Genomic DNA, 26,867 nt, shown 5'->3' on the forward strand with positions numbered 1-26,867 from the left:
GAGAGTACTTTTGTAAAAACCAAGAATACATTTGTGAGCACAGTATGAACTGCATTTGTCCTTGCTATGACTTTCATATGATAACCTACACTTATATTGTAGCATCCTTAAATATGTCCTTAAATACATTCACTTGAATCATTTCATTAAAATTTTGTTGTTTTTTTTTTTTTTGCAACAGCCTAAAAAATTCATCCAAGATAATGTCTTGATGCTTTAGTCTGTCAAATACTCTTAGTGCATGACAGAACTTGAGTCAAATGCAGGCCTGTATAGAATAGTTAAAAAAATAAAGACTGTGCTGGTTGTAGAGACTGAGAAGGAAAGGAATTTAAGAGGAAACCATGGAATGTGTCAGTGACTTTACTTTGGAGTGATGGAAATATTTTCTAGTAAATCAAGAAGGTGGTTTTACAATCATTAGAAATATACTAAGTGCCATGGAATAGTTTATTCTAAAATGGTTAATTTTATATTGCATGAATTGTACTCCAAGAAATTGTTAAAAGAAAGAATTCAAAGGAGACAATCCCATACAATATGAAGAAGTTGGGCAGACAATCAGGCCAATCTGAAAACACAGGTTCCTGGATTGAATATTCAGCTTCCCAGATTGGCAGGCACTGAGAGAGACGGGTGGGTTAGGGTTGGGGGTAGGGGGAAGGTAGGGATTTGCAACAGCATTATCAGGGGCATTAATGCATGAAAAGGGAAATAAGAAAAAAATTGGGAAACTAGAAAAGACTCTGGAAATTGCAATTACCTTCCACTTCACAGCCCAGCAGCTCCATTCTGAGGCCAAGTCCATTATGAGTGGCTCTCTCAGGGTAGATCCTGATGAACCGAGTGGAAAGAGGTGGAAAGGTCCGTAACTCAGGTGTATCAAAGTTGTTGTTGCCCTCAAAAGACTGTGAAATATAGAAACAAAGTCGGTTATTAAAATAAAGAATAATGGAGGACCCACTTTTTTTTTTTTTTTTTGTTTTTGGGCCACACCCGGTAACGCTCAGGGGTTACTCCTGGCTATGTGCTCAGAAGTTGCTCCTGGCTTGGGGGACCATATGGGACACCGGGGGATCGAACCACGGTCCGTCCAAGGCTAGCGCAGGCAAGTCAGGCACCTTACCTTTAGCGCCACCGCCCGGCCCAAGGAGGACCCACTTTTTAACAATTGGTCCAACCCTCCTTACTAAGAATTTCTTACTGAAAACCTAATAATAATAATAAAATCTTTTATTTGTTATTTAATCCTCATGGTCTGGAGGATTAAAAGAGTTCACCTATTTCAATTTTAAGACAACATCTTGCACTGGTAAATATCACCTAATTTTTATATATAAAAAAGGAGACTGATTATTAGGCAATTTTATTTTTTTTACTGTGCTTTATTCTACTATTTGCAAGTGGTTGACAAGCATTTCATAAGTGAGAAAGGGGGAAACAACAACAATTAAACCTTTTTCTGGGAAGCAATAGATGTGATTTCTCAGAAATTCCAGTTGCACACTGAGGCTATACCAGAAGCTGAGGATTTAATGAAACACGTTTTTAAATGATATGCTGATATGCCTGTGAGCATGACACTTTCACCACTTCTTGAGGTAGAAGAAGATAACTCAGGAGGAGAATTTGTCATCTTTCAAAGCATATATTAGACACCACATTTTCAATAACCACTACAGTGACATTCTCTCAAATGAGTGAGTTCTACTTAAACTAAAACTGGGTCTTTTATAAGAGAGAGAAATTAAATTTCTGAAGTGGAAGATAGTCGATTTAATACAGAACAAATGCATTTTTTTTTCAAGAACATGAGCTATTCCAGACCACTAAAATTGCTATTTACTTAAGCAATACTACCAGTTGGAAGCATTTGTAGACCTTCTCATCTCAGTTGAGTAACAAGGGGCCCAACTGTTAAGCAACTTCTGGAGGCTAGTTGAATTGCTGGGAATCAGCATCTTTTGGAAATGCATTCCTAACTGGAAGTCTCTGTGACATTTTTCAGGATTTAGGCTACTCATGACTGATGTGATAGCTCAGTTATTTTATTTTATTTTTTTTGATGGGAAAAGTCACAGTCCTTAAGTGGATTTATAAGCAAATAGTTTAATGACTAGGCATGTCCTTTTCAGGAAAGGTATCAGACGTTATGTATCCTCTTCTCTAAACACCATTCTAATAGGAGAGGGGGTGCCAGGTGAGAAAAACTAAATTTTCTTGTCACTGGAACTGTCCTTTAATATACATATCAAACATACAATACTCACTGATATAGAGAACTATATTAAAGGCTTAAAAATGTCAACTCATTTACTCTTCACAATAATTCCATGAGGTTGCTTCCATAAATATCCTTATTTTTATTGGTAAGGCACAGAAAGGTCATGTAATTTACATGTAACCTACACATGCAATAAATGAGAGAGCAGGGCTTCCACATAGGTTTTCTTGTCTGTTGTCCATTACCATGCTGTCATGAGATTTCTTTCTTTAGAAATCATTTAATCTGATCTATCTTAATTGGCAGAATAAGACAGATTATTACTACTTATTCAAAAAATAAACAGTTAAATTGATATTTACTTAGGTTTACACCTGTTTCCATATTAATGATTTGCCCTTGCCACAGTGCTTCATCATCCCTGCCATAGTGGTCCAAGGTGCCTTTTCCCTTGCTCTTCCCTCCTTTCTAGCATCAGTTCACTGGTTTGGGCAAAATCTCAGGGTATCTTTCTATTGAGGGCCATTCAATTTCTTGCTTTGTATGATTAAACTTTATTTATAAATGAGCTCATTTGGTATGATAGTTTTCTTATCCCTTCTGACTCATTTCACTTAGTGTGATAGCCTTTGCTTCCATCCAAGTTGCAACTAACTGCATGATTTCATCTTTCTCATAGATTGGTGGTACTCCATTGTGTGTACCACCTTTTCATTATCCACTCATCTGCTGTTGAGAACTTGAGCTGTTTTCAGACCTTGGCTATTGTGAATACTGCATATACATATATATATCTTTATGGATATATATCTTTATATATATATAAATATATATATATATATATTTATCTTTGTGGACAAATGCCTTACCTTAGTGTTCATAGTGTTCCAGTACCCAGGAGGGGAATGACTGGATCACATGGAAGTTTTATTTTTAATTTTTGAGATGTCTCTACACTGATTTCCAAAGAGAAGAACCAGAAAACAGTTTCATCAGTAGTAGATGAAGATTCATTTTCCTCAGCAACCTTGCTAAGTTGTTTCCATTCTTTAATACTTATTTGAATTCTTAAAATTTTGCCTTACGTACCCTAGAAGATTCGCTTGAGTGGATGGTCAGGCCCTGACTGTCAGTACAAAGTGGGCAATAGGCATAGCAGTTGCATCGGAAGCTCAGTCAAAGAAATTAGCCACAGAAACCATCATTCAGAAGGAGAAATATAGCTAAATGGAGGACACATGTAAGAGGAGGCAACAGATAAGGTAGGATATGACACAACCAGGGTTTTTTTTTTTTTAATTCCAGAAATAAATTAATTGATCTTTTTCAGTGCAGAATAGTCTCCAGGAATCTAAAAGTTCATGGTCAATGCAGACCACAGACCCAATTACAGTTTTCTTTTATTTTTAGAGTAAATTTATGATCAAGGTTCTGAACTCTTGATAAAAATGCAGTTGCTGCCAGTAATTGAAAATCTGACATATATTATTACTTGGCCCAATTAAATGCTGTCAGTTATATACTAATTATAATAAAAAATACCATTCATAAACATACAGGTTCTGTCTCTGTTAAGATAGTTTTAATAATCACAAGAGAATGGCACTAATATTTATGGACTCCTAGGCTCTTTTCTCAATTTGAACATTAGTAAAGAATAAATACAATGCAAATACATTACAAAAGCAAATAATAATGTAATATAATAATAATGGTAATAATAATAAACATTTAAGAATTGGGTTAGCTTTGAGAACATAAATTTTCTTATGAAAATTTTTCCATCCTTTTACTAATCATATTTGAAGAAGACTGAATATTTAGATCTATCTATTTTTTAAAAGTCTAGTTAGTTCTAAAACACTGATATATTTTATTCATCATGTACTACTTGTAAAAGAGCACAGAGGTTTTTTAAATACATTAAAATGATGTTCTACTTCACAAAATTGTGCATTCATGTTACTGTTACATAAAAGGGGGTCAAACTAAACAGGCAACTATCATTTGTAAGTTTAAATGCTGTATTTTAAAGATTAAAGGTTTATAGATTACCTATATACTCGAGTATAAGCCAACCCCCCCCAATTATACCCTAAAAACTGGGAAAACTTAGTGACTCGAATATAAGCCGAAGTAGAAAATGCAGCAGCCACTGGTAAATTTCAAAAATAAAAATATATACCCCCCAAATTACAATATTAAGGAATCAGAAAATAAACAAATAACTAAATAAAGAAGTAAATACATGATTGTTCGATATACTGTATACCATTAACATACCACATTACCTCATAGTATTCAATGATAACTTTAATAAAGTGAATAAACCATTTAAGACAGTAAAGCATTGTAAAATATGGTTAAAAATCCTGAATCTTTATACTCCAAGACCCCTTATTATAAGAAGTCAGGATTTATAAACATCTATTGACCCAAGTATAAGCTGAGTTCGGGGTTTTGGTACAAATTTTGTGCTGGATAAACTCGGCTTATACTCAAGTATATAGGTATATGATTTAGAAATACACACTACAAACTGAAAGTTTTTCTAACTTCCTTTTTATCTTAAAGATTTTTTTTTTGGTCAAGGGAAGGATAGTTTAGGAATTACAGATTAGGGTTTCCATAAAAATTTTGGAGGTGTTTAGTGTTTAAAATATTATAGAAGGAAATAATAATGGGATGAGTCATGTTTTAGGAATAAGATCAAATACAGTTAATGATTCCATCTCAAGTGGAATTATTTTGTTTAAATTAAAAACTGTGTGGCTTTCAGTGGAATTTTACACACAACGCCATATAATAGAGCAATAGCTTTAGACTTGATTGCAGATGCGCAGAGTAGATAATAAAGATTGGGAAGCATATGATGCATCCTATCAAAAACATATGGTGATTTGTTTTCTTTCTCTCTTAGAACCCGAGTGATGAAGAACATGTCACAACAACATACACTGCCATGTGACAGCAGCTCTGGGAAGTTGTTGATTTGCAGCATATTCACGCTTCATGATAAAGTCAAAGTGCTTAGTACTGTTCAAAAGTGATCAACTCATAGGGGAACTCCAGTTTCTGGATGTTTATTTTACTCTCTCTTTTACCCAAACAAGAGGTAGACATAACAGGGGGAAATAAAGTGGACACAAGGAACTAGCTACAAACGTTAAAATAACAACACTGACAATGTTTTAGAAACTACACATTAACTAAAGTGAGAGGAAAGAGACATCCTTATTTCTCTAATGGCGTTATCCCTCTGAGCTAATCTCAATCCTGGGACTGACCTGCAACCCAGAGGGGAAAAAGGAATACCGGTATTTGTCCATCCCCTCAGCAAGTTGGCTGAGTTGCTGGCTTGTTTAGGCCTGAGTCACTACATTAAACTGTATTCTCAAACACCTTCTAGTAGGAGTGAGATTCTTCTATGAGTCAGAATTTGCACAAAAAGAGTAGATACTGGGCAAAGTAGGGATAGAAAGGTTGAATGAGACCAGGAGGCCAGTTGTGTTGGCATGAGAATATAAACAGCAGAATACAGTTTCCACACCGTGAACAACTGACTAACCATAGCTGATAATTTCATTTCAAATCAGCTTCTGCACTACTTAGCATACTCCTGGATATTTTCCCCTCATTGATGTTGTGTGCTCAAGAAATACTAATAATCTGAATCATCGGTCTCAACAAAATCACTGAAGAATGTGTTTGGCTAACCAAAATTAAACCACATGTTCTGGAGAATGTTGAAACAATTTTATATTGAGATTCACTTCTCTTTTCATTGGATCATAAAGAACCAAATGTATTTTCAAAAATTTAAATCCTTAAAAATATACCCAAGCTTGTTCACAATCAACAAAAGGGGTCAATGGATAACCCAGGTGTCAATAAAAAAAAAATAAAAGGATAAATGAAAAGACAGAATAGATTGTCACCAAGTTGTAAAATAGATGAAATAATGACATGCAATAGATGGTTGGGTTTTGAGGACAATGGGCAAAGTCAACCCAATAAGTTACAAAGGGATGAATACTGTATGATGCCATTTATATGAGGTTCCTGGAGGAGCCAAATTCTTAGAGACCAAAAGGATTCAGGGAAGAGAAGGAGAGGAGGTATTGTTTAAAGAGTATTGAGTTTCAGTGTTACAAGATAAGAAAGTTCTAAAGATTGATTCTATAACAACATAAACACTAAACTTATCTACCACAAGTTAAGATGGTATCTTTGATATTAAGTACATTTTACTGTAATTAAACATGAAAAAGAAAATAAAGGAGAGAGGGGTGATTCAAGAGGAAGAGGTGGGTCTTATCTTTGTGCTACTGTCAGTACTTCCATTCCCTGAGTTCCTGCTCTCAATATTACTTCTTTCTCGTAAGGGAGAAAGGTTATGAGCAATGCAGTTTCCTAAGTTTTTCTCAGATTTTACTTTTCATTCCATATTTATCCTTTTTAGATTGTAGGACCTCACTGGCATTATCAGGCACTTCTACTGATCTCCCTGCTGTCCTGCTTCCTCAGAGATATGCTAGAGGCCTAGACATCAATCAAGGACAGGAGGAGAGACTTTTCAGAGCTGCCAAGATACTGGATGTTACCTTAGGCTTGCGCTTGCTGTCATCCATGAGCATTTTCCAGTCCGAGCCATTGTTGCTGTGCCCAATCTTGAATTTCTTCATGAACACCTTGTTCTCCTTGTGCTTCCCGCCCTGAATGATGATGCCTCTCACAATCTTCTCCTCTCCTAGGTCCACTTGCAGCCACTCATTTACATATGAATGAAGTGTTGAGGGCAGAGCCCAACCTGAGCGACTGGTTACCAGGCGAATATTTTCGGGCATCCAGTTTCTATCCCCTTGGTTTGATGCTGTAATCTGGGAGTCAGATATAAGTCCAGACACCATACCCAGCATACCAGAGCAAGGATAATCTAGAGGATGAAACAAAGAAGAACATAGCTAGTGGAAAGTGATTTTCTAGAAATCTCTATGCTTATAAAAAGACACTGAACATAATTAATAAAAGCATTGTCTATAGTCATATATATTTTAAAATATCTGAGTTATTGGATGTTAAAGTGTCTTCCTTCCATCTTTATGCCTTCCCGCCTTTCTCTTTTCTTCATCCTTATAATGTCCCATCCACACTTTACATTCCAGTCAACAACATCTTCAGAAAGAGGTGACATTTCCCCCTTTTCTGAATTCTTTCAAAGTTTAATGGCAAACAATTGATGTTGCAATTCATTTGGTAACCAGAAGTTGTTCCTAGATGACATATAAGTTCTACTCAATAGAGGATCAATTTAGACCCACTGAATGTATATGTAAATGATTAATCTCAAAGGTAAGAAAATGTCAAACTGGAGATCAAAAGAGAGAGATAAGGAGATGAAGAGAATAAAGATGTTTAACTCAGCTGGAAGAATGGGAGAGGCCTTCAAGGAGAGGAGGGGTATATTGAAATATTGAGGAAGAATACCCATTTCTCTTCCCAAGTGTCCTCTCCACCCCATTTCTGAGGGATATTTTACACAGATATTCCACATTAATCCAAATATATTATTCCCAAGTGGAAACACTTTGTTTCCCTTGGTACTGAACCCCTTGCTTGGACTTGGAATTTTAATCAGAGACGCATCTCTAGTTAGCGATTTCTTGCCTTCCAACTTGTCTTTCTCTCTTTGACATTTTCCATTTCTCTTTTGTTACCAAATGCTGATCTACTTTTTTTAAATAAAAAAAAAAGTATCTTGAATCTGCCTGCTGTCTTCATTTCTTTTGATTTCATTCTAATCTGACCAGTTATGACCAAGCAACCCTGGGTTCCTGATTGCACTCACAGATCCCACACATCATTGCTGTATAGCTTTCATAAATTTTTGTTTGTGCAATAGCATTTTCATGCTTAAAATTCTTCCAGGTTAAATAAAACAAGCCAGATACAAGAAGAAAAAATATTGTATGATTCTAATGGTATGAAGTATCTAAAAAAAAAAAAGTAGAGACAGGACAGAATGGCGATATGTCAGAGGTCAGAGGAAGCCAAGAGTAGAAAATTAGTGTTTAATGAGCACAGAATTTCAGTATGAAACAAAAAAAACTTTGGAAATAGTGTTGATTGTATAATGTGATTATAACTAATGACAATGAAATTGACAGTTAAAATGGGGTGAGAGAGAGAGACATAGACAAAGACACACAGAAAGAGACAGAGAGAGAAAGCTTATTGAGGCAAGTGCATGTTTTACATGGTGAAGATCTGGGTGGGTGCTTGGGTCCCAGCATAGAAAAACCGCCAAGAAAAGGGCCAGGAGCTCTGTTGGGTGTGAAGCCCAAATTAAACAAAATAAAGGTTAAAATGGTGAATTTTATGTGATGTGTACTTTAACATAATCATGGAAAAGAGAACTTGGGAACATTTTCATGGTTCTCCATTTACAGGGAAAGATAAAAATTCTTTCCTTCACATTTATTCATTTTGAGTTTACCCTATTTATCTAACATTATTTCTGATCTTTGGTGGCATATTCCAGTTCAGTCATTTTCCTTTTATGTTCTATAGATAAAATTTCCATCAGTTTTTGCTCAAAATGTTCCAAATGCTTCCCACTCTTGCTGACAGAGGTAAGTTCAGCCAAAATTAAAACTCCTACAAAAACTTTTCATACTTCTCTGGAGATATCACAGACTCCAGAATTCAACTGTTTTGCCTTTGTTTTAATATTAGAAGTCTTGCATCAGCAGCTAGAAGATAAATTCCTTTGAGGCAGTAAACAGAATTATAGATCTATTTTTATCTTCTATAACAGCCAGAGACACTTTTGAGCACAAAAGTATCAATCATTGATTAGTTGATTGGTGATTTAGTACACAATGTTCTACACTTCAATTCTTTTTTCTTTCCAAATGTATATCTCATTCAAGGACAAGCACAGAAATTATAAACTATGTTTCTTGGAAACAACTCAATTTTGCATAAGAGGATTAAAATTAGTCTAAAATAAAACTATGCTTGAGTGTGTATTTATAGAATTAAACTATGTCCATACTGTACCTTAAGAATTAGTCAAAAACTTTTATGAGTTTTGTGTTCATAGCATGTTATTTATATGCTAGATATTTACTAGATATTCAGGACCTGCTTGCCTGAGAAATATGAGTGTACTTTCAATCACACAGGTTATGTCTTCCTTATGTGACCTTACTAACAGTCTCCTCATGTAGACCATTTGCTAGTGGCATCTGAAATGAAGAACTTTCTCACCTTGAGGTAATTGGAGCAATGGGAAATGAGGCATTCTCTATGAATTATCTGAACCACTTAAAATCCAGACCAAGTTTCGAATGCTTATGCCATTTATTCACTTTCTTCCTGATTTCTCCAGTCAAACCTGGTTTTTCTTTCTGGGACTTTTCAGAGCATTTCATATGTATTGCTTATTAATTGATGATTCTACTCAATATTTTGGATGACTGTTCTTGAGCACCTTGGATGTTAAAATTTTTGAGGGTGTGAACCAAATAAAATTTGAAAACATTCTCTAACTCCATGTACCTATTTTATGCAGAATATATACTCAACAAATATTTGTTGCCCGAAACAACTTATTAACATGACAAAAGGCAGCTGTTATTTCCCCCAAACACCTTTTTATTGTAATTTAGCTATAATATTTTCTCCCGACTGGGATCTGGAAATCAAGAATAAATTCAATGGGGATTAGGAAAAGATTTTGTCTCACGAACTATGTAATTATAGCGAAGATACCTTTCTTGGGCACTGAGGCCACACCTGTCTGATTAAAAGTCAACTTTTATAAAGGAAAGTTGTATTGATAATGAGGACCAGATGTTTCTATTTGGACAAAAACACAATTAATTTGAATTTTGCAAAGAGAACATAATGGCACCAGATTGAAGTCCTCTCTTTAATGCAGAATTGGTATGATAGGCACAATCCTGGTTATGACCAGCCTTCTTCAGTCATCATGTCTGTGATACAGAGACTATCATTTCTTCAGTATGACTAAAGTATTTCTTCAGTATGCCTCATCCAAAGGAAGATGAAGTGGGGCCAGTGAGATAGAATATTGGGTAGGGCACTTGCCTTGCATGTAGCTGACTTGATTCTCATAGGAATTCCAGAGGATTACCTGGATATGCCAGGGGTGATCCCTGAGTACAGAGCCGGGAGTAGGTCCTGAGCACTGTCAACATCCCCACAAAAAAGATGTTGCTTTTAACTAAAATCTACATGACTAACATTTAGCAATATTAGGAAGGACATTATGTTAATTATTTTAAGTCTAAAATGCTTTACCACTGTAGTAAAAATATTATTGATTAATTATTTGCATCAAAGCCAACAGTACATTTTTCCTCACAAAATTTATTTTACAAGCCATAGATGTTTTCTTAGATCGGGAAGAAAGTTGAGTTCTGTAACAGAGGATAAAGGTTATTTTAACTAACATCACTTATAGAAAAATCTCTGTACTCCACTTTAACAGGAAAACTAAAGTGCTCTATAAATCAAATACTCATTTAACTGATTTTCAAAGAAGATGAAGGTAACAGTCTTATTTGATGGGCGAACCTGAATGAGCATAATTCAATATTTTCTTGATGGAAAGTAGTTGGGTAGCATGGTACCTGAAATCACTGTGAACTTTGATTAACCCCAGAACACACCAATGTGTGCAGATAACTTCTGACTAACAAGCACAAATGAACATAGGTCCTATAAAATAAAAGTTATTGAAATCTTGTTTTTTTTCCACGTCTCTAAAGAGTGATGCACCATGTAAACTCTACATTTTATATTCCCTCAAATTAGTTTCTGAAAAATTTATAGTTTATAAAAAATTGGATAAAACTTGGGAGTTCTTGAAGTCTTTGGAATATATTTGTAATATATTTCTATGTCATAGTTTAATGTGTACATGCCCACTTTTATTTACTTCTTTTATTTTTATTTATATATTTTTTGTTTTTGGGCCACACCTGGTGATGCTCAGGGGTTACTCCTGGCTATGCGTGCATAGCAAAGAGAACATAATGCCACCAGATTGAAGTTTGACATTACTCCTGGCTTGGGGGACCATATGGAATGCCGGAGGATCCAACTGGGGTTTGTTCTAAGTTAGCTCAGGCAAGGCAAACGCCCTCCGGCTTGTGCCACTGCTCCAGCCCATACATGTTCACTTTTAATTCAGTTACTTTTTTCCTCATTCTAATCCATATTGAGTTAGAACTTTCTTCTATTTTACCAGTTATTTGTGTCCCCAGGATAGTCCTAGAGTGACACAGGAAAAAAAAATCATGTGACTGGGTCATGACATGAGACTACAGGCCTCATCTAAGATGAGAGAGAATAGAAAAAAAACAAGGTTGGAAGGGAGCAATGATAGAAAAAATCTGAGTTGTATCACTCAAGAGAAAAGAATAAAAATCTGAAATTCAGTAACTTGTTTTTCAATGAAGTTGAAAAAATTACAATTCATTCATTTAGACGTTTATTTAAAAACCAGTGTGTTGAATACTTATTGAATTCCAAGCAGATAGGAAATAATGAAAAAAATAAGATGAGATTCCTGCTCATTTGGCCCTTCTAATCTCCAGAATACAGTATCAATTTCTACTCTGAGAGGTACATGGCCTCTAAAAAAAGATGATCTAATTCTTGGTATCAAGAGGAAATAAAATTGCATCATTAGAGGCTGCGACTTAATTCAGGTTTAATTTATTGAGCACCATGTACTATTTCAATGACTGGGCACTATTTGGGGAGCAGTTCAAATCAGTTGTGTTACAAACATTTTTTATTTAAGATTCCTTCCTGCAGAATTAAGGTGAATATGACTAGAAAATGGAGAAAAAACAGACTAAAAGTCTTTCCCTGAGTCACAGATTCAATGTCACACATTTCATTAGATAGTTCATAGTGAAATCTGGATATGGTGGCAATACCTGAGATTCATATAACCACTACTCTAACATGCAGACTTCTCTACAAACCTGCCTGGAACAACTATTGAGGAGATTTTAGCTATCCTGTTTGTTAGAGAGAACATGTCTAGAATGAATGAGGAGTCATGACTGAGATTAGTATTAGAAATTAAAAATCATAATATTTAATTTTTAAAAATATAGTTGTATAAAATAACTAGAAACTATGTAAATAACAATGTAATTTTATATATCTATGTTTAGGTAATTAAGGTTAAACACAAATTTTTTGGTTGTTTGTTTTAGGCCCCTTCTAGCAGTGCTCAGGGAAGGTTTAGGGCTTACTTTTGACTCTGAACTAAGAAATCACTCCACAGGTAGATAACATGAGAACGCAAGGATGGAACCTGGGTTAATTGCATGCAAGGCAAGTTGCCTTACCTGTTGAATTATCCTTTTGGTCCTGGAACTATTTTTTTTCCTGAAACTATTTTTAATATAATACACTATCTTTTATCTTGTGATGACTCATATTCCTCCTAGGCATAATTCTTAAAAAAAAATTCTTGTGAAAAGGAAAAAGAGAAATTTAGGAATATTTTATTGACTAAAATAGCCTAGAATTTCAGAATTCAGACCAACATATTCATAATATTTAGAAAGTTCATCTCATTTTTTTTGGTATAATAATGTAGATTTGATTGAAGAAATGACTGAAAATTTCAACTCTGACCTCGTGTCCTTATTTTTCACATATTTATGGTAGCGTTTGAAAATTTTAATGCACTGAGTCTGACCTAGAACTTTTATTTTAATTTAACTACTGATCAAATAAGGCCAAGATTATTATTATTTAACATTTTAATACATCTTTCTCTAAACTCTTCACCCAATTCCTGCCTCCAAGGCCTTGAACTTTCTAATTTGTAGATACTAAAACAATAAACAAATCTGTCTCTGGGATAGAAGTAAACAAGATCTTAGTAAAAAAAAAATTAGATGTCAGTTTTTACTTTCTAAAATGGGCCCAACTGTAAACCAAACATAATTTTCCCTGTCTTAAATTAGCTTTTCTCTAAATTACTTGTAATTTCATGGAAAATTGCCCAGATGATTTTATTTTCCTTCAAAATTTAGCATTTTCCTTCTCTAAAAATAATTATACTGAAGAGGAGATACAAATAAAAACAGTAGTGTTGGCAATAATGGAGTGAGAAATAAAATGCCCTAAATATGTTTACTGACATAACTAATAACATACTACAAGACAGCTCACAGAATTCTAAAATGTTCTTCACTTTTAATTATCATTTTCATGAATCAGTTATTGGTTCTGCTTTTGAACTATTAAGTCTACATTGTGGTGTTTTCTGATTTGGAAAAAAAAACACAACTTTTTAATCTATTTATTTAAACCAAAAAAAGAATGTAATTTATTTGAGAACAAAGTGGTGACAGAAAAGATCAATGTCACTTTATATTCTTTTCAGAGGTACCACACAGAGAAAAGCTCAGTATTGCCATTTGTGCTATATCTACCTACCTACCTACCTACCTATCTACCTATCTATCTATCTATCTATCTATCTATCTATCTATCTATCTATCTATCTATCTATCTATCTATCTATCTCCTATATATCTATAGAATTCCCATATCTATAATGACAATCCTTGGGGTTTATGTAAGACCAGTTTCAAACTCAGACAGAGCCTTGCACATGCTGGGCATGGGTTTACCACTTGTGCTCTCTTCCCAGCCCAGGTCTACTATTTTTCTCACTTACTTTCTAATCTTATTAGTATCTATTTTATTAGTCTCTCAAATGGGTAGAATCCATTAATTTTAAGTCTTTTTTTTTAAATAAAATAGGTTTTACTAATATAAACTAAATAAGTTAAAAAAGAACTAGAAACATAATAAACTGATTTCTAGTGTCATTTTCATTCAAGAAAATAATCACTGTATATTGAGACAAACCCCAAGGAAAGTTGTCAGGGTCTTTAGTGAGTAAAAGGAAAAATGTTCACAAATCAACTCCTCCTTACTTATTGTGGATGAGGCATCTCTAGATAAGGCAGAAATGATTTTATTCAACAGTTATTGATTATATATCTACTGATGACCAGTATACCGGCATGCAGGAAATGGGAGAAAGACTCGGTGTTTGACTTTACAGTATAGTAAAAAGGCAGTGCTTAATCAATATCTACAAAGTGCCAGGTTATGTTAAGTGCTTTTAATCCACAAGATAATCCATTATCACACTAACCTTACATGGTACCATTTTTGCATTAGATAACCAAGGTTTGAAAAATAGCATACTGGCTAAAGAAATAAAATAGTGAGTAATATATACTGAATGTCAGCTCAGATTTGTCAAAATCTAAAACACATGATTCTAAACCACCAAATAAAAGCAACCATTATTATATTCCCCATTTCTAAAAGTTTAACAGAAATCAAAACTAGGCAATCTGCGACTGTCACTTACCTGTTATCTTGCAGCCATAGACTTCAAATCTCACTGATATGCCAGTTTCCCAAGACACAGGTCTGATTCGAACATATCGTGTTATCAGTGGTTTGGGGAAAACTCCAAACACAACATCTGTAGGGTTGGTGTTTCCCTGAAAGATCTACATGGGAAATTTTTTACTGTAATAACTGCTTTTTATTGAAAACACTTCCAAAACTGTTTTCACAAATCCTTGTGAAAATTATTTGCACCTTCAGCATAGTCTATCAAGGCTGAGAAAGCATTAATAACTTGTTCTGCTACTTTTTCAAAGATGACAATTGGGAAGAAACAGATCTTGTCCTGATTATATCCTTTTCCAAAAAGATTGCATTCTCCAAAGCATAATGACAGAAATAGCATTTGTTAAAGATTAAAACTTGTTATCTTCAAAAGTGGGAAATAATTAACTTTTTTCATAAGGAACTACAGAATACTACAGTCTTTTCATGGACAATATCATGGTTTTCTTCAGGAGTGCCCATAAGAAAAAAATTTTTCTAATCAATTAATTTTAAGAGGAGTTATTATTTTTTTTTATGTTTTTTGGGTCACACCCAGCAGTGCTCAGGGGTTATTCCTGGCTTCAGTTTCAGAAATTGCTCCTGGCAGGCACAGGGGGCCATATGGGATGCCAGGATTCGAACCGATGACCTCCTGCATGAAAGGCAAATGCCTTACCTCCATGCTATCTCTTTGGCCCCAAGAGGTGTTATTTTTAAGAGGGGCAGAACTAGAGTGGCCATGTGGGTACTTGAATCCAACTCAGGGTTTTGCCTTTAAATATTTTTTTGGTTTTTTGGGCCATACCCAGAAGTGCTCAGGGGTTACTCCTGGCTCTGCACTCAGAAATTGCTCCTGGGGCTGGAGCAGTGGTGCAGCGGTATGGCATTTGCCTTGTACCCAGCTTACCTATGATGGGTCACAATTTGATCCCCCGGCATCCCATATGGTCCAACAAGCCAGGAGTGATTTCTGAGAGCATAGCTCACCCCTGAGCATCACAGGGTGTGGCACAAACAAACAAACAAGCAAAAAGAAATCACTCCTGGCAGGCTTGGGGGACCATATGGGATGCCAGAGATCCAACCCATGTCCATCCTGGGTCTGCCACATGCAAGGCAAATTTCCTGCTGCTGTGCTAACTCTCAGGCTCCAGAATTCCCTTTTCTTAAAAAAATTATTAAAGCACCATGATTACAAACATGTTTGCAGTTGGGTTTCAGTCATTAAAAGAACACCCCCTTCACCAGTGCAACATTCCCACCACCAATGCCCCCCATCTCCTGCCTGTATTTGAGACAGACATTCTATTTCTCTCACTCACTACCATTGACATGATCGCTGTCAGTGTAGGTATTTCTCTAATTGCACTCACCAAACCTTGTGGTTAGCTTCATATTGTGGGCCGGTCCTTCCAGCCCTCATCTCTATTGTCTCTGGGTATTATTACAATATGTCTTTCATTTTTCTTAATTTCCTAGATATGCACTCTACTACTGGAGATTAGCATCTCAGCACAAAAATGTTTCTTGAGTTCAGTATGGCATATAGTCTCTTTATAATTCTATGCAATGTTCCCAGATCAAGTGCTAGATTAGTTTCTCTCCTTTTAACTCAATTTTTTTTGATAGAAGAGCTTATTTTGTCATTAATTAATGACTTTTATCTTTTTACTTTTTTGGTTATTGGGACAATTATGTTTTAGTTTTCAAAATTAAAACTGAATTCAGAATGATATATCACCGAAAATGAGCTTTACTAGGACTTTCTGCTTATAGTTTCAAAAAATGAGTCATTTTAGGCAAAGAAAGATAAGTCACCAAGCAGCAAATCTAAGGAGTGTCAGATTCAAATAGTTTTCCCACAAATATCTGTCAGGGCCACTCTGCTGTGCTTCGTGTTCTCTAGCACGATCCCTTAGGAATAGAGAGTGACATCATGGAAAACTCTGGCACTGGCCCTATAATATGAGGAAGGAAAAGACACCATGTTTCTGGAATTTACTTCAACCCTAGTTTGGGGACAACCTGTGTAAAATAGACATGTTTCAATGTGCTTTTCAGCTTCCTCTTGCAGAGCTTGGAGACATTCCCCTTCTAAAATGTACTAGATCATTACTGAGCATTCCTAGCCAGACATGGACATTCTTCCCACTTTGCCAGTGCGGTTTATAAAGGAGACATGCAATTTTCCAGGGCTTACTCTTTCCCTGGGAGAAGGGGCTTGCAAATACCAGGCTAGTGTTTTTATTTCAGTTAGTTTAAGTGGCCTGTACCACTGAAGGTGGTCAAATGCTTCATGAAGTTTGCTATTAAGCCTGATCCCTCTCCAGAGACAATTTAATATCGTAATTTATCCTATCCAGTGATGGCCTTTAGATTTCTGTCCTACTTCAGCAACTCTCTCTGGGAAACAATTTGTGTGGGAGCATTGTGTGACAAAGAGTAATGAGTAACTGCCAGAAGGAGTTGAGTCTCAAGCCATGGTACTTAAAGGCTCAGCAAGTCTATTTTAGGGAGAGACTAGCATCTATTTAGAAGTTACAACTCAAAGTAGGATGCAGAGGTTCATGTTTAACACATGTGGAGGAAATTATCTAGTTCCCGAAAATCAGGTTAGAATGTACATTCCATACAACATGAAGGGGAAAGCTAGAAGGATGTGCATACTGGCAAATACCACACAGAATTTTTGTGTACTTTCTGTCACCTCCTTTGGGTCAAGAAAACCCCTGATGGATGATGACTTAAGAGACACCTAGATCTGTAGTATTCAGTTTTTTTGTTTGTTTGTTCTTGGTCACACCTGGTAACGCTCAGGGCTTATTCCTGGCTGTGCACTCAGAAATCGTTCCTGGCTTGGGGGACCATATGGGACTCCAGGGGAATCAAACTGAGGCCCATTGTAGGTCAGGGCATGCAAGTCAAACACCCTACTCCCTGTGCTACCACACCGACCCCTGTAGTGTTCAATTTTTAAAGACTTATCCTGAGGCTTAGAGTCCCTTCTCCCCACTGTCTGAATTATCTTATTTGTTGGTGTGATGTTGGCATTATTTTGGGATGTATGTATTTGTGTGTGTGTCTCTCTGTTTGTATGTGTAACTAACACTGTCTTCCAAATGTCGCTCCAAAACAAGAATAGATCATGAAACTTGTGGTCCAAATGTACACTTTTAACCTTCACAAGTGATGACTGTGTGCTTTTCATCCCCAGATGTGAGATTAGTTTCATGTCCTCCAGGGCTAGACAGTGGCCTTGAACTTGCCTCTTCATAGAACTTTCCTCCCACAGAGCAGCCTATCCATCTTGCCTGCCCTGAAAAAGAGCAGGGACTTTGCAGCTAATCAAAAGGCATTAATCGTTCTCTTACTTCACACTCAAGAGGCTTTTCTCAGTTCCAGATCCACAAAGAGAAAAAAATCAAGGCCATGAGTGCTCGAAAGAGAGTCAAGGACATGTTAATTGGCTTTGTCCCCAAGCTGGGGTACCAGTATCTGAATCTTAGTTCCTATGCTTATCAAGCCCATGTTTATTTGTGTGAGTTTTTTTTTTCCTGGCCTTCAGGGTAAGCTTTTAATTTAGAGGAAATAGCGAGTCTTCAGAAATCTTTTGATTATTAAAATCAGAGCAAGCATAACTTCAAATAAACAGGCAAGCTGAGAAAAACATCTCAGTTTTCCATGATTTAGGGCAGCACACCCAGGGGAAGGGCATGGCTGGTGCAGCCTCCTTGGTTAAAAGCAATGGGGAGATACATGCCATTCATGTGCTCTACCTTTAGTTCTATTCACTCTCACAGAAGCAGCCAAACACACTTGTAAATTAGTTTGTGAGCCACAGAGGACAGATGAAAAGGGTTTTCTATAACCAGCTCACTACAGTGAGAAAAAAAAAATTTTTTTAAAGAGAATAAAAAAAATACTGGAAAAACCACATCCAAAACAACTCCTTGGATCCTTAGAGGAAAGTGTTTAACCAGTGTATAAACTATGCCTTTCCTCCTATTTGGAAAATTAAAGTGACTCTTGAATTTGACACTTAATTTGGCTGGTGTTGTCTTTTCTTGGAAACATCCATATGATTTCGCTTTGACTTCTGGTTCTGGGAACTTGAGACCCCTTGGTCTGATATAAGCCTCTAATTTTATTTTTTTTGATTTGAAATCATTTCAAAGATAAACTAGACCAGACAGAAAGCTCCTGAACAAATAAATCAACCATTTCAAGCACTGAATTGATTTGGTGTTGTACTAAACTTACAACAGGCTTATTTCCTTCTTTTATGGTGATCCAGTCTTCGCCATTGGTACTAATGTCTATTCTGTAAGTCTTGACGTAGTATTTCTTCTTGGTTTCCTTTGAAATTGCTCCCTGTATCCCAACAGCAGTGACAAAGCGCAGAAGGCCCAAGTCTACCTACAAGACAAAACAAACATGGTCAGTCATTTAGCCCCACTGTGGCACATTCTGGACTATTTTCCTGTGGTCTGTTCTCACCCACCAAGGCTCAATAAAGCCTAATTTCATTTGGTGTCAGCTACCTGTAGTTTCTATTCTATTCCCTCTGAAGAAAGGCACAGACATGGAAAAACAGCGATTGCCTTAAACTGCCAGGAAGGGACCTTCTTCATTTAGCCTTAATGCAAAAGAGAATACTGGATTCAACTGCAAGTAGTTTAAAAATTCTCTTCTAGCAGCACACTACTGTGTGCTATTTTATAAACAAAAGAATCAAGATAAACCAGTAAAATCCACATATTAGATACCTGAGGAGATATGGTCTAGACCTCATTCAATCTTTTCCTCCTTGACTCTCAACATCTGACCTCCTCTCAAACAGAATGTTGCTGGAGCCAGAGCTAACTTTAGAAACACTATGGTTATTGTGGTTTGGAAAATGGGCCACAGGTTTGTAATCTGATAAAGGGTAGAGAGGAGCAAATAGCCTTTTTAAAATTTTGTCCTTAAATTTCTTTCTTCTCCATTTCTTTCTGTGGTCAGATTCTTTGCAATCATCCCTGAGAGGAAGTTTGACTCCAAGGCATCATCTGGGCAGGACTGATGCATTTTGTGAGACAATAGTGAATGTGTTTGAGCTGCTACTGAGAAATCTCCAGTGGAAAAGTTTGTTAACACAAAGATCTTGCTTTCATTGCAAACTAACTTATTCCATTTACTTGGAGCTTGCATTGATAGGTATGATATTAGGGCAAGCAGAATGTGATCAAAGTCCTTAGAGTCCATGATCCCAGAAATTGGCAGAAATTGAGTTGTTTCAATAGTCTTGAGATCAGAGTGGGAAGACTACATTCTCAGGGTTTAGATAATGACTCTGGATTTAACTGTGAGGTTTTTGAAAAGTCTCTTCATTTTTGAGTCAGATAATTTGTAAAAGGAAAGAGTTGGAATAGATACCCTGATAGATCTCTGGTCTTTCACTTCTAACTTCTTTTATTTGCTGAATGGTTAGATCACACCTGGAAATGCTTGGGTGACTATTAACTTGTTCTATGCTTTGGACTTGCTCCTAGGGATTAAATGGGTCAGCTGTATGCAAGACTAGCCCCTAACCTCTGTACTCTTTCTCTGGTCCCCATATCTCATTTCTTATGAATCCAAGCTTTTAGTAAAGTAATAGAGCTTTATTTTCATGAATTATTCTTGCTTTCATTATTGAAAATGAACAACCTTAAAACAAAAAATCATTTTAGACTACAAATTAAAATATAATTTTTCTATAAAATTATTTTCCTCTAATTTATTATATGTTATGGTATTTCTGTAAAACACAGAAACTTAAAAGAAATAAAAAATGAAAATATATGGTTAACATCTTTAGGAATTGAGCTTTTGGACTGATTAATAGCAGCTAGGCACTTTGACTATTATTAAGAGGCAAGAGAATGTCACTTTCCCAGAAAATAGCAACAAAAGCCACAAACCAAAAAGAAAGAACTACATACACACCCTTCTAAATCCTCTCCCAGTTACTACTTGACAACCCAATTTTCAGAAAACAATATTTCAATTAACCCTGCAGTGCCTACAGGCCATGAACACCTCAAGAATTTTCATTTTATGCACAGCCTGTCTCATGAAGAATGACTATTGTCTTTCATGAATTGCTTTTTCCAGAAGGCTCTTGGAGTAGTTAAATCCACATGTTGCCAATTCACTTCAAGATTGAACCAAGAGTTACATTCAGGAGAAACAGCAATATCCCTGGCACATGGAAGTCAATTTGAAGTTACACAATTCAACAATAGGAGAGTTCATCTAGAAAGGAAAGAGTTGGCATTCAATATGAAAGCCTTTATTTTACTGACCTGATTGTAAAGATAAAAATGCTCTGAATGCTGTGACCATACTTAAATGAAAAAGTCATAAGACAATGATAGGAATTCATGTTTTAGATTAGGAACGGTGCATATTTTTTATTTATCTAGCAATTATCCAACTCATGTTTTGTTTGTTTATTTTTGGTACACATCTGGTGATGCCCAGTGCTTACTCCTAGCTTTGTGCTCAGAATCACTCCAGGCAAGCTCAGAAGATCATAGCGTTACCAGAGATTGCATCTGGGTCTGCCACATACAAGACAAAATTGCAAGGCAATTCCCCACCCAAAGTACTATCCCTAAGGCCCCCAATAAATTATTTCATACTAATACCTATTTTTTGAAATTTTTATTTATTAGAAAATATGAAGCATGCAACTTCGTCTGAATTTGTGTGAAAATTTAAAATGTGGAGACAATCCACATTGACCATATTTGAAATATAAAAAAATATAAACTATTTTATTAAATTTCATTTTATTAAATTTTTACTTTAAGTAAATAAAAAAGTATTTTTAGTATAAGAATACTCCATGAAAGATCGAAATAGCACAGCCTTGCATGAAGATGACCCTGGATCTGGATGGACCCGGGTTAATCCCCGACATCCCATATGGTCCCCCAAGTCTGCTAGGAGAGATTTCTGAGTGCAGACCAGGAGTAACTTCTGAACGCCACTAGGTGTGACCCCGAAACAAAACAAAAAAATACACACACACGCTTTATGAAATATTTGGAATAAACTCACAATTGAATTATTGCTTACTTAAAATTTAAATTAAGTAGTGAATTCTGTTTATTTGCTTTCTTCCTCTGTTTTAGACAATCAGTTGATCTTAAGTTGTCACCAAAAGAACCTGATTTTTCTAATGCTGCAATCTAAAAGCTAATGGGTACTATGGGCTTGGTTACACGGAACCATTTTAAATGGTTTCAAAAGCTCTCAGAACACTTAATGCTTTACTGACTTCTACTGAGTCATGTCCCACCATATTCACTTTCAAGCTGAAGGACCCTCAAAATCTTGAGGTCCAAGGGAGCATGAAGCAGAACTATTTAAATAAACTCTTTCTGTCAAACTCACAAATGGCTCTTCAGTTTTGGAAATGATTAAATTCCTGAGTCCATGTTCAGCTTTAGGCTATTTAAAAGTAACTCTAGAGCTTCATTTCTGGCAGTCCTTTCACTAGTCTTAACATTTTAGTTTTGAGTTAAGGCTTAGACGGAGATATTTTTAACTGGTGGCCAGGTAGAAAATTCTAAGCAGTAGAAACTAGCTGTCTTTCAAAAAAAGAACAATTAACTAGAATTAGTGGGTACCCAACACAGGAAATGTACAAGGTCCCCAGAGCCTACGTGTGAAGCACTCACTAGTAAAAAAGAAGAGATATTTTATTTTCTCAATAGCAATGAAATGCATTAGCAAGATTCCCTTATAATTGCATAGTTTCCTGCTGAGCTTTAAAACTCTGCAGATTTTCTTTTTTTTAACCACACAGGGATACTTGAAATTTCATTTCATTTTTTTCTGAACATCACTGCCACTGGGTTTTAGTAAGGATGAACGTCAACCTCACAAAATGATTAGGGCTGATATCTGAACCATGGTAATTAAAATGGATGAGACTTAGAACTCTAAGGAGACACAGTCTCCTGAGCACTGTGGGGGACACTTTGGTAACTCTAGGCACTCTCTTGAGTTCTTTTTCCTTAGGTAACTTTGGGGATGCCCTAACAGTATCCTTACACTCTTGAGAGTTTGGGAGGAGGAGAGAGATAATCTCAGTTTTAGACCTACTACTGCTTAGTATCTATATAAGAGACACAGGAAATCAGGTTTGAATGCTTATATCTTTCTCATGGGCAAAACGCTGTCCCTTCTAATCAGGACACTGGTCTCAATCTAACTCTTTAGTCTGACCTGCTGCACTAGCTCCCAATAGTAACTTTTAGGTACATCAAAATATATGTTAGGTCTGGAGAGAATATGGGGGAAAGGGTGGGGGAGATGTCCCTGCATGTGGCCAACCCTTATTTGATCCTTCGCACTGCAATATGGTCCCCAAAGCACTTCCAGGAGTAACCTCTAAACGCAAATCCAGGAGTAACTGCTGAGAACTGCCAGGTGTGCCCCCCTCCAATAAAAAGTAAATAAAATTGGTGTTATTCTTCACTCAAGATAGCTTTTTGCTGTCATTATACTTTGACATGTCCTCTTGATTTAGATAAGCTTTTCCCTCTTTGTCAACGACAATAACTTTTTTATGAATTCATCATGCTGTATTTTTATTCTACCTCCCCTAAACTTCTAGGGTTTCTTTTAAATATTACCATACTTTCTATACAGAAAAGTAATGGAGCTCTTGAAAATCTATAAAAAGACTAAATCCTTATAAAAGACTTAAAAAGAACAGAAAATGCCTTTAAAACTACCATTAGAAAGTTAGCCACGAACAATACTCTTCCAAGGGTTTATTTTCTTGTGTAATATTTATGTGAATATGTTATATAAGTTCATTATTATAAAAGCGAGATTAAAAATTAAAGTTTGGGGGCCGGAGAGATAGCAAAATGGTAGGGCATTTGCCTTGCACGCAGCAGATCCAAGATAAGCGGTGGTTTGAATCCCGGCATCCCATATGGTCCCCCGAGCCTGCCAGGAGCAATTTCTGAGCACAGAGCTGGGAGTAACTCCTGAGCACCACCGCAGGGTGTGGCCCAAAAACAAAAAACAAAACAAAAAAAAATTGAAGTTTGGACCTGCTTTTTACTTGGCTTTACAGTTATTATGTTCTTTTGAGCTGTGTTTTTAATTTTTGGGCCAGACCTGGAAGTACTCAGAGTTTAGTTCTGGCTCTGTGCTAAGGGATTGTGCATTTGTAGCAGTGGTCAGTGGACCACACACAATGCTGGTATTGGACTCACATTGGTGGCCTACTTGGTAAGTGCCCTACCTGCTCTACTATTTCTCCACTCCTGTCATTATTATCAATAGTTCCATGGTGGCATAATCTATATAATCAGTTTACTACCTGTGAACATTTTTACTCAACTTGATTAACATTCAACCAGTGGACACTTAATTCTGTTTATCTACTGATATCTACATTAAGTTGTGAGGATAAAAAAATCAGAGAGTTGGAGCGAGGGGTATTGGAGATGTTACACTACTGACTTTGATGCCTAAGATATTTATTGAAGGATAGCAGCAGGCACTTGCAAGTGGCCACAAAGCAAAATAATTTTCAAGGCAGAAGGAGCAAGAAGAACAGAGGCAAGCCATTTTAGGCATAAATAAATAATGGACATTAACAACCTACTATATTTCCCTCACCACTACAGACATTATTTGTCAAACATATATTCATCTTTTTTTGTTTGTTTGTTTTTTGGGCCACACCCATTTGATGCTCAGGGGTTACTCCTGGCTAAGCACTTAGAAATTGCCCCTGGCTTGGGGGGCCATATGGGATGCCAGGGGATCAAATCATGGTCCTTCCTTGGCTAGCGCTTGCAAGGCAGACACCTTACCTCTAGTGCCACCTCTCTGGCCCCCAAACAAATATTCATCTTTAAGGAGTAGTGTGCACTGGTTATTTTGAAATCAAAAGACTTAGTTGTCAAGAAAACCATTCAAAATTAGTCACTGGCCAACTCTTGCTGGATTAGCTTTTGGAATTAGGATGTCTCAACAATCTCATATCTTATTAGACAAGATCTGTGACCCAAGACAGGCAGATGGAAAGACAAAGCTACAACTCCAGAGCCATTTTCTATAATGCCACCCAATCTGTGTTCGGGAGGGTTCACTGTTCTAAACAATACTTCCTTTCTTTCCATGTGTATTTAGACACAATAACCATAATTAAATAACCTGCTTTCCCTAAACCCAATCAGCTCTGCTCCCATCACTATTTTCTAACTTTGAAAGAATATCATCATTTCACAGCTGCTTTATTTTTAATTGGTAGATGGATGTGATTTCACATCTGAATTTGATGTACTTCTGTTTAACATTAAGGGTGGTGGGGGTGGGGTGCTGATAGGAGGGAGGCTGAACAAAGCTGAACATCAAATGCATTCACTAAAATCGTTCAATGTTTCACCCCGCGTGTGTGACAAACATAAACATCTGGTGCTTATCTGATGGTATGCAGACTATTTTACAGAAGTTTATCAAACTCCTTTTGAGCTCTAATGCCACTCTTTGTGTTAGCTTATGTAGCACAATCAACAGAAGTGACCTAACGTGACATTCTGTTTTCAATAAGATATGAAAGTCTAACACCGCTGGTAGAATATCTGCTCACATCTTACTCTATGTTCCACACTAAAACAGAAGACAGTGCTAGACAGCAAAGACTGAAGCATAGAAAGCACAGAATATTTCATTGGGAGTGGGGAGAGCCACACTATCAAAGAAAACAACTACCCTCACCCACTTCTGTGGGGCAGATAGTGGGTGTGCTGGCATCTCCTGTGGGGGTGGGAGGAGTGTCCCCCAGGACAAGAATTTGGACCACACTGCTCATTTATTCTTTGATGTAAGATGCCTACAGACAGGTATAATCCACCTGTACTTTATGCCATGGCATTATCTTCGTAATGACAAGCACATTCCCCAGATAAAGATAAGCCAGGAAAGTTATATATTTCAGGAGGAATCACTTGAGGACAAAGCACACGTTTGAGCATTGCACAGTAAATCCTGTAGCAAACCTTTGCGAACTGCTGGTTAAACCTCAGCATGCAGCCTCTGAGCCATGAAATGAATATTGCTGCTTCCTATGATACATAACTAGCTATTGGTAATGTCATAATGTGAAAAGCCTCATTTCTAAAATGAAAATCTGTCTTGCTCAATAAAATACTGCCCATTGAGCTGGCATTGGCAAGGGAGCAGTTACCAGCTTTCAACATTCCCAAGGCAGGTCAATAGAAGAGCCTGAAAAAATAAAGGACAAAGAACTAAAATCTGATTAAAAACAGGAAATTTTTTTCTTTTGGCTAAGAGTTGGAGGGTGTATGCTGGTTTTTAAAAAGAGCATCTCTGATGACTCAAAGAGCTGTTTAAATCATCACTAGACACTACAACTAAAAAAATATATTTTTAGGCAATTGTCTCATTTCCTTAGATAACACATATGTTTTTTTAACAGAGTCTAAGCATTTGAACATCAGTGTTGTTCTAGGATCTGTGAGATTGATTCAGAGCAATGGATTGTGTGTTCCTTAATTTAGGATCTTGAGCTTTTCATATTGCCCAATCAGAATACAACCACTTTATGGTTGGTCATGTGATTCTTTCTTGAGAATTTTTCATCACCACTGAATTACACAGAAAAAAAATACTGATGACTAAAATAACTATTTCTAATAGAAAATTTCTGCGGCAGATCCTACATTTTCGGGTATCTGGAACATTTTGTTAAGGTTACATTTATACGTTTTATTTCTTTTAATTTCCACAACAACCCAGAAACAACAGATATATTTTTGTTTTGCTTTGTTTTGGGGTCACACCTGGCTGTGCTCAGGGGTTACTCCTGGCTCTGGGCTCAGAAATTGTTCCTGGTTGGCTCAGGAGACCTTATGGAATGTCGGTATTTGAACCACTGTCTGTCCTGGATCTGCAGCTTGCAAGGCAAACGCCCTACCACTGTGCTATCTCTCCGGCCCCAGATATTTTTTTGTTTTTTGATTTAAGGTTTTCTGACGAGTGCTCAGAGGCTACTCCCATGTTCAGTGCTCTAGGGTTACTCTTGGCAATGTGGAAACATGTGATACAGGGCATCAAACCCCAGTTCCTACGTGCAAAACATGAG

At 36.5% G+C, this 26,867-nt stretch overlaps 1 protein-coding gene across 3 annotated transcripts in view; it reads right to left on the reverse strand.

The window, feature by feature from the left end:
- NRP1 (neuropilin 1) overlaps nucleotides 1-26,867 on the reverse strand; it is a 160,571-nt gene that overhangs the window by 24,815 nt on the left and 108,889 nt on the right. For all 3 annotated transcript variants that reach the window (XM_049777169.1, XM_049777170.1, XM_049777168.1), the window contains exons 8-11: nucleotides 18,965-19,120; nucleotides 14,676-14,820; nucleotides 6,829-7,160; nucleotides 764-908 (exon numbers count right to left, since the gene is read on the reverse strand). In XM_049777169.1, the coding sequence (XP_049633126.1) occupies nucleotides 764-908; nucleotides 6,829-7,160; nucleotides 14,676-14,820; nucleotides 18,965-19,120 (778 nt within the window). The remainder of the gene's footprint in view (nucleotides 1-763; nucleotides 909-6,828; nucleotides 7,161-14,675; nucleotides 14,821-18,964; nucleotides 19,121-26,867) is intronic.

The sequence above is a fragment of the Suncus etruscus genome, chromosome 7 (assembly GCF_024139225.1).
Source record: "Suncus etruscus isolate mSunEtr1 chromosome 7, mSunEtr1.pri.cur, whole genome shotgun sequence".
Taxonomy (NCBI): Eukaryota; Metazoa; Chordata; class Mammalia; order Eulipotyphla; family Soricidae; genus Suncus; species Suncus etruscus.